We start from the raw sequence: 12,846 nt of genomic DNA on the forward strand, positions 1-12,846 counted from the left end.
AATCAATTCTTGGAGAGCACAGAGAGCAGAATGATGGGTGTGATATTATGGTCGCGTTTCTTATAATTACTTAGCAGTCTAGCAGCTGAATTCTGTACCAGTTGGAGACAGGATATACAGTAGCTTTTATTTTTTACTGAGGGCAGAGTGTAGGGAATAAGTGTGATGAAATAAAAGCACTTCACCTTTTCACTCAGTGGCTGTCATTTTAGCACTGAGAACAAAACAATCCCCAGCTTGAATAAACATTCACCACATGACCAGAACCCGCTTTTAAATCCTGTTATTTAAAATGACTACACCCAGATGTAAAATCTACACTCTTCTTCAGAGGCCTTTTCCATACAGACATGTAATATTTCTTATACATTTCAAAGTATACAACAGAGAAAACGTATGGGAGAAAACCTAACATATACATAAAGTACAGTGAAAATATATGTTTGCCAAATGCTTCTATATTTAAAAACATGTACTGTATGTATTTTTTTTCTGTTGCTCTAGGGTGCCAGCTATTCCAAACAGCCACCATAGCAGTGACAGACAGCCGGATGGCGCTGGATCTGTTCTGGTCAGTGCTGCAACAGGATCAGGTGACTGACTGTGTCATTACTGTAGGTTTGCTTGGTTGTAAAAGCGATGTCAAGCAAGCTTTTGTCTGGAGGCTTGGAAAAAAAATAGTGGCATTGAATGCAGAGGGGAACAAGGAAGTTAGAGTTCAGAACTGGTTTTAAATTAGACACCAAGGTGTTCTGTCTCTATGACGTTCCAATATTAGATACTGTAAAAACATAAACAAAAAATTCCACTTGTTCTAGTATTGGAGAGGTGCAACTCACCCAGTGTCAGTGGTGGAAAAAGTACTCACATTTTTTACTTAAGTTAAAGTATCAATACCACAGTGTAGAAATACTCTGTTACAAGTAAAAAATCCGGTAATCAAAATGTACTTTAGTAAAAGTTGAGTATCGGCATCAAAATATACTTAAAGTACCAAAACTAAAAGTACTCATTATGCAGAATGTCCCGTTTCACAATTTGTCATATGTCTAAAACGTATAAAGTATTTTGAAAATAGCCGATCTACAAGCTCACCCAACGCGTCGCGATGTGTCACGTTGTGAGCTTATAGATCGGCTATTTTCAAATATCCAAAGTTTAAATAGGGCTGAGGTGGTTAATGTACGTTTTGTAATAATAAACAAAATCTACAAAGTAACTAATGTTTTTAAATAATTGTAGTGGAGCAAAAGTACAATATTTGCTTCTGAGATGTAATGGAGTAGAAGTAAACATATTGAAGATTGGAAATACTCCAGTAAAGTAAAAAATGCCTAAGTACAGTACTTGAGTACTTGTACTTAGTTACTTTACACCACTGCTATAGTTGCTAGTTATAGTTGCTATAGTTGCTATAGTGCTAGTTATACTATGCAGATACTGCAATGCTGTATGTTGGTTACTGCACATGTTCTCTTATTCTGATTTAGCTTGACCACAAATCCTAAGAATGTTATTTAGATAGGATGTTGTTTAGACAGACGCTAGGTTTGATGTTTATCTGGTATCCTAGTTTCTTTGAAGCACTAAATTGTTTTCTTTGCACTCTTCTTATATGACTATATTTACCCTGTCATCTGTTGACTTGTTCATGCCATTTACACTGATCTCGCACTTATACTCTGGATAAGAGCATCTGCTCATTTGTAAATTGGACCTGAAGTGGCAGGAATGCATTTTACCCAACCAACAGCTTTTACAGGTCAGGGACTCAAATGGAACTGGGCGGAATGGGAGGATATGGTCAGTCAGTCATTATGCAAAGTATTTTGTCACTGAAGAACAAACATTTCCAGTCTAGTCTACCGGACTACAATGTCTTCCACATAATGGGATAATTTAGAAAACTAGCCCATTAGATTTTACATTAAACTGGACTGTTAGTACTGTATGTGATTATTATGTAACAAGTACTACTTCCTGGAGAGAAAACAAGCCTGTTACGAGTAGTAGAGTAGAATTGTATATGGATGGCAGGCGGGCCCTGTCACATCAGGCCCCTCTCACAGCACTGAATGGCAGGGCTGTCATGGCCCTGCCATGGTACCATGTTACCATAGTACATGTTAACATGGCAACATGTTACCAGCCCTGTCACATGGATGCCAGTCCCTGATACTGACAGAATCATGGTGTATCATGTAGGTATCATGTCAGTATCATGTCAGTATCATGTCAGTATCATGTCAGTATCAGTATCTTGGTCAGAATATATGGTTCAGTATCATGGTCAGTATGTGGTCAGTATTGTGGGCAGTATCATGCTAGTATCATGTCAGTATCATGTCAGTATCATGGCGTATCATGTCGGTATCATGTCAGTGTCATGTCAGTGTCATGGTTAGTCACGGTCAGTGTCATGTCAGTATCATGGTCAGTCTGATGAAGAGCCTGATGGTGTAAATGAACCAATACATCTTTAAGCTTTGGAGCATGACCCAGTGTGCAGACTTGATTCTCTTTGGATTCGGACCTCAGCCCAGCACCTGGTTTTAGTTAGTGTATGTGCGTGCTTTATTGCTTGTTTCAGTATCATGTCAGTGACATAATGGTATCATGGTTAGTCATGGTCAGTATCATGGTCAGTATCATGTCAGTGTCATGGTCAGTATCATGGTCAGTATCATGTCAGTATCATCATGGTCAGTATCCTGTCAGTTTCATGTCAGTGTCATGTTCAGTATGATGTCAGTATCATGGTCAGTATCATGTCAGTGTCATGGTCAGTATCATGGTCAGTATCATGTAACACTATACCAGACAGATAAAATAGCAAAGAACAACATGGATACCTTAAAAGGAAGCTGTTACAACGCAACTGATTGATGCTGGTCCAGCTGCTATTCAGCAACTTGACGTTGCCTTTGCTATCCCATTAATTAATTAATTGATCCGTTAATTTGTTTTTTTAATTAATTAATTAATTGATAGAGCTATGAGACATGATTTTGTTGGCGTAGGCTTTAGTTGGTATGAAGCCAAGCAAACACTGAGAACCACTGTGCTCTCATATAATTGTGTGTGTGTGTGTGTGTGTGTGTGTGTGTGTGTGTGTGTGTGTGTGTGTGTGTGTGTGTGTGTGTGTGTGTGTGTGTGTGTGTGTGTGTGTGTGTGTGTGTGTGTGTGTGTGTGTGTGTGTGTGTTTTGTTGATGACGTAAACTGAGCATGTCTCGTGCATTGTTCCCTTCCTCACTGTAACCATGTTGATCGTTATCTGTGTACAAAACCTGTCTTTGAAATGGTTTCCCTTGTTCCTCCAGTAGTTTCCAATGTAAGACTCCTCTGTTTCATTCTGCTATAATAGACTGATGTTTCTTTGTGTCGAGAGAGGAGCCTACACACAGTTCTCTCCCCCTCCATATCAATATCTGCTGTAATTAAACTTGCTTTTGGTCAGACCAACACCCAAGAGAAAACATCGAGACACTATTAAGTGGCAACAACTTGCGCAGTGTCTGGCAGGGGCTGCACAATATAACGGCTATAAAAGTAATCTCAGAAATGCAGTCAATGTCCCTGCATCCCTCCCGGAGGAGTAGAATCATTTCTACACACACTAAATTGAGGCCCCAGAAGAGAGCCCCCACCACCGTCGCCTGTCCAGTGCTCTGGCTATCACAGAAGGGGAGGTGTGTAAGGAGTTCAAGCAAATTAATATTAGGAAAGCAGTGGGCCCAGATGAAATTCCAGGAGGAGTGATCAAAACGTGTGCGGAGCAGTTGGCTGGTGTGTACAAAGACATGTTTAACTTCTCTCTTGCCACAGGTGTGTATCCCTCCTGTTTTAAATATCATCTGTCATTACCAGTGTACCAGTGGCAAACATTTTTCAAAGATGTCAAGCCTAAATGATTGGCACCCTGTGGCTCTCACATCTATAGTGAGTAAATGTTATGAGAAGTTAATAAAAAAACAAATTCAAGATAGTTTGATGCCAGGCCTGGACAAGCACTAATATGCATACCGTCAGAACAGATCGACTGAGGATGCAATAGCCACAACACTTCATGCAGCTGTTGCTCATCTGGAAAACAGAAACTCCTACCTGAGAATGTTGATAATAGATTATAGTTCTGTATTCAACACCATTGTCCCCATCCTACTTGACACAGAACGTGTCCATGACATCCACTTCTCTGACCATCAACAACAGAGCCCCCCAGGGCTGTGTCCTGAGCCCCCTCCTTTGCTCCCTCTACACACTTGATTGTGAGGCCACGCACAGCTCAAACATGGTGATCAAGTTCGCTGATGATACAAATGTACTAGGCCTGATTAAGAACAACGATGAGACGGACTAGGAGAGAAATAGACAATCTGGCTCAGTGGTGCGAGAACAATAACCTCTTCCTTGTTGACAAAGGAAAAAATATATTTTTTCCTCCTTTTTTCGCCGATGGGTTCCCAGATTGGCAGACCAGAGACTGTGGGAGGGAGTGTGTCAGTGAATGAGATAAGAGGGAGTCAGGTTATGGAGATTTTGTAGTTTGTGTTTGAATTGTTGAGTCATACGTGAAGATGAGAGTCATACGTGGAGACATTCACCAGACCAAAACACATGTCTCCAAACACATGCTGACTGACATCTCACATATTAGTGAGTGAAGACTGGAGAATTATTTACAGCATACAATACTGAACTGGATTCTTTGTGGAACAGGGAGCCTCTCTTGAGTGAGAGTGATTGAAAACGTTTTATATATTGGAGTAGTACACACTGAATTGGAAGCCTCATTATTGAGAAATCAGAAAGAATACAAATTTCAACAGTGGACATATTGTGGACATATGTAATTATATATACTGTATATATACTGCAACGTATTCAAGTTCATTTGAATGGAATAAATCGAATGGGAAAGAAAATAGTTAATAATTCATCAATTATGTGAGAAAATAAACATATAGCAAACACAGTAATCAAACTTATTTTTCTTTATTTCTTCTCCTTCATTTTGTCACAAAGGTTCAACAGTAACTTAACAAATAAATAACATGACAAATATAACAATGGAAGGGGTTTGAATTCATTGTTTTACCTAAAGCACTACAAAGATCAACTTCCATGATGTAAAGATGTAAGCAGTGGCGTTCCCAGAAAGTACATTTAGGGCAGGCGAGATTTTTTTCTCTACCCCCCCCCCTCCGAAGGGGGGGGGGGGGGGGGGGGGTACTCGGGGAAACATCTCGGGGGGAAATCTCGGGGGAAACAACAATAACAACAACAACAATACACTGACAACAAAACGTTAATAAAAACAATATGCAAGTATAATAAATCAATCAATTATTAAGCAGTCTCTTCATGTTGTTACAGTAGTTTAATGGCTCAAGCTGCTCTCAGACTCAGAGCCCCTTTTATGCGAGGTGAGTAGCCTACAGGTGATGGCCCAGACCCCCAGCTGGCTCTCCTGGCACCCCATGAAAATATAAAGGCATACATTTGCATCACTATAGGCGACGTCGCTCTGCGGAATGGATACGGTAGTGATTGGTTGCGACGAGGAGGTCCGATGGCCACTATTCTCTTTGGATTTTTTTCACTGCCTGTTTTTCAGTCTTTTACTTTATTTTCTAGAGGAGGCTAGATTTTAGTTGGGCAGGCGGCCGCCTGCCCTGCCTCTATGGTGGGTACGCCACTGGATGTAAGTAAAAAAGAAAGGCTTTGGCTCTGAATATCTCAGCTCAAAAAGGAATTATAAGTAGGACTTAATACTATTCAACTGAGTGCAAATCACAAAAATAACACAAATAAGGTGTTGGATACCAGTTTAGTGACTAATAAATCATGGTTCCGCAGAGAGAGGCAAGGAGGGCTGCGCCAAGAGCAGCAGTCAGGGACAGCTTGGTCGTGGGGGCTCCGCTGAGTGTGACTGGGTTGCATTTATCAGTGGAGCAACAGTCGATCTTGGTCTCGTAGGTGATGCCCAGAAGGGTGGAGTTGGTGGTGGCATTGCATCCGGTGGTCGCCGTGCAGCCCTGGCTGCTGAAACCATTAAAGCCGGTGATGCTGGGGAATGCTGGACACAAGAAACACAAAGAGATGATGAGTCAATGTGAATGTCAAACATGTACTCATGTGCTGTGTGTGCATGCATTACATTACCAGAATTTTACTGTAAGTGTGAATGCGTGAAGAAGTGATGGTACAGTAATTCAAAGTGACTATCTCTCAGGCGTGAATGCTTGAATGTCTATGAATGATGTGATGAGGATGGGAGGAGGACTTACTTGATGCAGCAGTAAAACAGACCTCTGTGCTATTCTGTGTACAGGTGACATCTTTAGAATTGAGGCAGTAACCCAGAAGACCCACACTGCAACTGTTGCAGGTCAGACTGTCCGCTAAAATATGGAAAGTTGTGTGGAGTTAGTTTCAGTTCATAACGTCATGGACACCTTGAAAGACCAATTCTATAGGATCAAAGTGCATTATGCTTATTTTCAGTTATCATTTGAAAAAAGGTGTTTCATTATTTATGGATTTATTCAACAAAATAATCTACATGGAACATGAAAAAAATTCCTGAATCTATTAAAGTAGCTAGGAGAAGACAGTGTGATGATTGACTTAATTTAGTTTATCATCCATTTAGGAGTAGATAATTGTTGTATTATTCTAATGAATGTGAATGTGGTGGATTTGTACACACACTGTTATTGAAACCACTCCAAATTGAAAACAAAGTTGTTTGCCATTGATGACAGTGGCCAATGACTTTTTGGACAACATTTCTGTTCCGTGTTGCATAAATTCTGTGCTAATGATCAAAAATGATCAACTACACTCTGGTTTTACTGAATGACCCCAGCCAGATATACTACATATACAAAATCAGATTCAAGAATTTAAACATCATCAGCACCTACGTTATTGTAAAGAACCATGTTTGCTGTCAAAGGAAATCCTACACTAACCAATGATAAACTTTCTTTAAGTTCGTTGATGCAACAACATTTAGAGACGATTGTTCGTAAAAAAAACAACACTGCTGGGGCGTCCCCTGGCCTAGCGGTCCAGGCGCATACCACATAAACTGGTAATCCAGCATGACAGCGTGTCTTGGGTTCGACTCCCGTTCCCGACGACCTTTGCTGTATGTCTCCCCCCCATCTCTCTCCCCATTTCTTGTCAGCCTACTGTCCTGTCCAAATAAAGGCATAAAAGCCCCAAAAAATATCTTTAAAAAAAAACAACAACAACACTGCTGCAACTGTTAAACATATTAGACCACTATTTATCAACCTGAAAAACAAACTCTAAAAGGCCCATTGACCTGGAGGACAAACCATCCGTTAGTAAACTAGCTTAGAAGTCCTTTTCATTCAATAAAGAGATTGTGAGAAACAGATTATTAGCATGGATCACTGATGAGGCTTACCCAACATAACGGATGCGATCACTGCAATGATTCCATATAAGATCCTGGCCATTTTGGTGTGTATGTGTTCTTCAAGACACAGCTGATCCCAAGTGAATGGATGAAAATAATGCTGAGGCTGTGGCACAAGTCTGTTGTTTAAATGCAACCCAGGTAGGGTGGGATAGATGGGATGAGATGGGTGGGGGTGGCTACAGAGGAAGGGGTTATACAGGTTTTTTGTCATTCCTTCTGTTAGGTGAATGACTCGTAGATAGCAATGCGTCTACTGTGGTCTCCGGCAGGCCGGGTTGCCTACTCCGGGTGCGCAAACTTTGGTCATTGCCGCTTGGAATGCGATCTGAAAAATCAAACTGTGTGCACCTTGATCCTCTGGTATGCAGTATGCAGACAAGTCCTGAGCACCTCTACTGCAACAGATTTGGTAGCACTATCCTGAAGCACAGTATCCAAAACTCTGTGTCCTATCCTTCAACTATAAAAGTCCATGTCATTACAATTCTCTTCTCAGATAGCATCCATACTCACTGAGAAACTTATTTAAATGTCTCACACACACACTCTTCTCCTCCAGGCTAGCGTGTTGACCATCCACAGCCCAACTTGTATAGTAATTATTGTCAGCTGGTTATGGTAGAAAGGTAACCGGAAGCCCCAAAACACGCTCGCCCCCATTTTCTGAGCAGACCGCTCGCCCAGTTCGAGCGGAGCCCTCACCCCCAACAACGGTCCACTCGCCACGCCGGTGCGGAACGCTCGCCCACAATTCACATCATAGCTTCATAGGGTCCATGGTTTTGCACACAACATTTTAATCAAAAATGTGTCTTACCCCTGAACATTGCCAATAGAGAGAATTTTAACACAACAATGCAAATGAGACCATTGGAATGCTTTCCACCTGGAATGTTCAGATGCCGGCTCATTTGGCCAATTTTGTGCCAGGGACCTCTGCGGAATGATGTCTGACTGGTGTCGTTTACCATACCTGTGCATCTGCTCCAGGAAAGCTGTGACATTATCATCTCTGTACTTTAAAGTTACAACTCTCGCCCTAAAACACGCTCCCCCGGGTCAAATCGGGTGACCTCTGAACGGTCGCCACAGGTATTCCTAAACTTAATCTCAGTAAAACTGTGCCGAAACCTAACCTTGTTCCTAAAAGTAACCTAAGTAAAATTATGCCTAAACCTAACTTTATTTCTAAACTTAACCTCAGTAAAACAAATACAAGAATACAAGAACCGCTGGGGGCGAGCGGGTAAACTTTTATGCAGATGCAGTGTGTTACCCATGGTGTTACCATTAGGAAAATGCATTTTATTTGCCTAACAGACGATCGAGGGATGAAATATCTTATGCACTAACTTCAGAAAGTTGAAGTACAAACCACAAGGATTTGAATCCCCAAAACAATGCATTTTCACAGATCTCACAGTGAAATGTTTCTGTACATTATTCTATGATTAACAAGTGGACTAACAACAAAGGTGACGGCATTGGCCGATCAGCGATAGCATTAAAGTGCAGAGGATAATGTCACTGCTTTCCTGGAGAAGATGTACAGGTATGGTAAACGACACCAGTCAGACAGCATACCGCAGAGGTCCCTGGCATCTGAAAGTGAGTTTTCCCCAGTTCCATTGTTGTGCAAAATAACACCTGTATAACTCCTTTGTGTGCCGTCACCCTCACCCCCACCCCATCCCACCCCACCCTACCTGGGTACAACCCAGGTAGGGTGGGGGTGTAGGGGGGGTAGGGTGTAGGGTTGTTTAAATACAATTTAAACAACAGACTTGTGCCACAGCTTCAGCATTACTCCTGACGGATTTCATCCATTCACTTGGGAACATTCAGCTGCGTGTCCTCAAGAACACATCACATATACACCAAGATGGCCAGGATCTTATATGGAATCATTGCAGTGATCGCATCCGTTATGTTGGGTAAGCCTCATCAGTGATCCATGCTAATAATCAGTTATTACAATCTCCTTATTGAATGAAAAGTACTTTACTGACACAGCCATCAAGGCTAGTTTACTAACGGATGGTTTGTCCTCCAGGTCAATGGGCCTTTTAGAGTTAGTTTTTCAGGTTGATAAACAGTGGTCTAACTTGTTTAACAAGTAGTAGTTCTTATTGTAGGTGTTTATCAAGGAAAGATAATCAACACAGTTGTCACTCTTGTGGGCAGCATCATATGTTGATATCTCTGTCTTTTAATTGACATTTCTAACGAAAGAGTAGAGAATGTGAAACCTGATTTTCTGAGACACCTGTTGAAGTAAATTGATGATAAACTAAGTTAAGTCAATCATCACACTGTCTTCTCCTGGCTATACTTTAATACATCCAGGACATTTGTAACGTTCCATGTAGATTTTTTTCTTTTTTTCCCTTCTCATAAATAATGAAATATCTCTTTTCAAAGGATAACTGAAAATAAGCATAATGCAATTCATAGAACTGTTTAAACTCCTGACACTTTGATCCTATAAAAATTGTCTTTCAAGGTGTCCATGATGTTCTGATGTGAAACTAACTCCACACAAATTTCCATTCTTTAGTGGACAGTCTGACCTGCAACAGTTGCAGTGTGGGTCTTCTGGGCTACTGCGTCAATTCTAAAGATGTCTCCTGTACACAGAATAGCACGGAAGTCTGTTTTACTGCTGCATCAAGTAAGTCCTCTTCCCATCCTCATCACATCATTCATAGTTCATGCATTCACGCCTGAGAGATAGCCTAGTCACTTTGAATTACTGTACCATCACTTTTTCACGCATTCACATGCAGAGTAACATTCTGCTAATGTAATGCATGCACACACAGCACATGAGTACATGTTTGACATTCACATTGACTCATCATCTCTTTGTGATCCTTGTGTCCAGCATTCCCCAGTATCTCCGGCTTCAATGGTTTCAGCAGCCAGGGCTGCACGGTGACCACCGGATGCAATGCCACCACCAACTCCACCCTGCTGGGCATCACCTACGAGACCAAGATCGACTGTTGCTCCACTGATAAATGCAACCCAGTCACACTCAGCGGAGCCCCCACGACCAAGCTGTCCCTGACTGCTGCTCTTGGCGCAGCCCTCCTTGCCTCTGTCTGCGGAACCATGATTTATTAGTCACTAAACTGGAATCCAACACCTTATTTGTTCATGTTATTTATCTGTTAAGTTGCTGTTGAATGTTTGGGACAAAATGAAGGAGAAGAAATAAAGAAAAATATGATTGATTACTGTGTTTGCTATATGTTTATTTTTTCCACATATGATGGAATGTTAACTATTTTCTCTCCTATTCTATTTATTCAAATGAACTTGAATACGTTGCAGTATAAGTATATACTGCAGAATATAATTGCAGATGTCCACAGTATGTCTACTGTGGATGAAATGTGTATTCTTTCTGATTTCTCAACAATGAGGCTTCCAATACAGTGTTTACTACTCCAATATATAAAGTGTTCAACCACTCACACTCAAGAGAGGCTCCCTGTTACACAAAGAATCCAGTTCTAAATTGAATACTGCATTTATAATTCTCTAATAATATGTGAGGAGATGTAAAAAAAAAAAAACATTTTTAAAAGTGTTTCCTCTTTTGTCAGTCATAAAGAAAAACATCAATGGATGCAACTGGGACGTATCATCAGTGTTGTAGCCTGGGGTCGACGGGTGTTTCGGGTCTCGCAACATACACCCTTGCCCAGGTGACTCAGCCGGGGGTTGATCAAGCCCCGACTTACGTCCCAGTAGCTACCCACAGTCAGTCCTATCAGAGAAAGACGGGGCCACTCAATCCGCTTCTCCGGAACTACTCTGCCGGGACTGGGGGAGAGGAGAGGCTCTGGCACGTGGAGGGACTAGTCTCTGTGGATGGCTTCCTGGCCGGGCTCCTTCTTCATCTCACCAGGTCCAGGACCTGAGCGTTGCACCAGACTCTCCCGTTCCAAACATTTCATTCTGGCGTGATGGTTTCTTGGGCCGTGGTGGTACTGAAGGCTCCACTTGCGGCTTGCTTGAATGGCCCTCCTTAAAGGCCTCACCGTGGATTTGTTGGGCTTCTTCCTCACAAGACACAGGCTGGGGTGCTAACTGCTAACCCATACTGCTCCCGGATGCCGTCTACATTCCGGCTGTCAACCGTCTCTCCAGTGGTCACCAAACTATTCCTGGTTGTCACATAGTCTATTCCTATGAGCCACTATAAATAGAATAACTATAAAAAAAAACATCACATGGATGCAACTGGGACATATCATCAGTGCTGTAGCCTGGGGTCGACAGGCGTTTCGGGTCTTGCAACATACACCCTCGCCCAGGTGACCTATCCGGGGTTGATCAAGCCCCCGATGTACGTCCCAGTAGTTACCCACATGTGTCAACATGTGTTTGGAGACAATGTTTTGCTCTGGTGAATGTCTCCACGTATGACTCTCATCTTGACGTATAATTCAACCACAAACTACAAACTCTCGATAACCTGACTCCCTCTTATCTCGTTCACTGAAACATTGCCTCCCACAGTCTCTGGTCTGCTGACACAAACCTCCTGTCCCCTCATCACAGTATACATGACTACAGAGATAATGTATACTGATTTATGTGAGGTTTGGACAAAATCTGTAGGAGTAGTAACAAAAAAGTATTTTTGCAAAAATCTTTGTAATGGTGGCGCTATATAGATTTGAAAAAAAATTGGGTGGAGATTCTTTCTTGGCCTACTGTGCAAAGTTTCCCGCCGATCGGTCCACCGGTTCTTGTATGTTGTGCATAATGGGACCCTCCAGCAAACATTGAAGGCCAATCGTAGTCAATCGGAATAGAATCCGAAAAAAATGACAGATATAACTTGATCACATAACTACAGAGATAATCTGTACCAATTTGAGTGAGTTTTGGATAAGATCGGTAAGAGTCGTATCAAAATAAACGCAACATAGCGGAAAACTTGTTGGGTGGAAATGGCAGTGGCTTATTTGGGGAGTTCGGTAACGATCGAAGGAATCCAAAGGAAATGTTATTTTGATTGCATGACCTACATATCCTGAAGCACACTAAAAACATCACAACACTATTAGATGTCCTATCCTTCAACTATAAATGTCCATGTCATTGCAGTTCTCTTCTCATATAGCATATTGCACACAACATTTTAAACAAAAAATTGTCTCACCCTTAAACAACATAGAGAGAATTTTAACAGAACAATGCAAATGAGACCATTGGAATGCTTTCCACCTGGAATGTTCAGATGCCAGCTGATTTGGCCTATTTTGTGCCAGGGACCTCTGCGGAATGCTGTCTGACTGGTGTTGTTTACAATACCTGTGCATCTTCTCCAGGACAGCTGTGACATTATGCACAGTTCAATGCACAAAGACGC

At 41.7% G+C, this 12,846-nt stretch overlaps 2 protein-coding genes across 2 annotated transcripts; one reads left to right on the top strand and one right to left on the bottom strand.

Annotated features, from left to right (window-relative positions):
* Positions 1–5,824: 5,824 nt before the first annotated feature.
* On the bottom strand, positions 5,825–7,501 carry LOC311062243 (uncharacterized protein). The gene is made up of 3 exons (XM_084081122.1): positions 7,443–7,501; positions 6,292–6,405; positions 5,825–6,080 (listed from the first exon to the last, which is right to left on the bottom strand). Exons 1-3 carry the CDS (start codon positions 7,492–7,494, stop codon positions 5,839–5,841), a joined length of 408 nt encoding a protein of 135 aa, XP_083937248.1. The 5' UTR covers positions 7,495–7,501; the 3' UTR covers positions 5,825–5,838.
* A 1,775-nt stretch (positions 7,502–9,276) lies between these two features.
* Positions 9,277–10,594, top strand: LOC311062241 (uncharacterized protein). Its single transcript, XM_084081120.1, has 3 exons — positions 9,277–9,391; positions 10,015–10,128; positions 10,342–10,594. The coding sequence occupies exons 1-3, from the start codon at positions 9,340–9,342 to the stop codon at positions 10,581–10,583; spliced, it is 408 nt and encodes a 135-aa protein (XP_083937246.1). The 5' UTR covers positions 9,277–9,339; the 3' UTR covers positions 10,584–10,594.
* Positions 10,595–12,846: the final 2,252 nt, after the last annotated feature.

This window comes from Gymnoscopelus microlampas (assembly GCF_963454915.1).
Source record: "Gymnoscopelus microlampas genome assembly, chromosome: 15".
NCBI classification, from domain to species: Eukaryota; Metazoa; Chordata; class Actinopteri; order Myctophiformes; family Myctophidae; genus Gymnoscopelus; species Gymnoscopelus microlampas.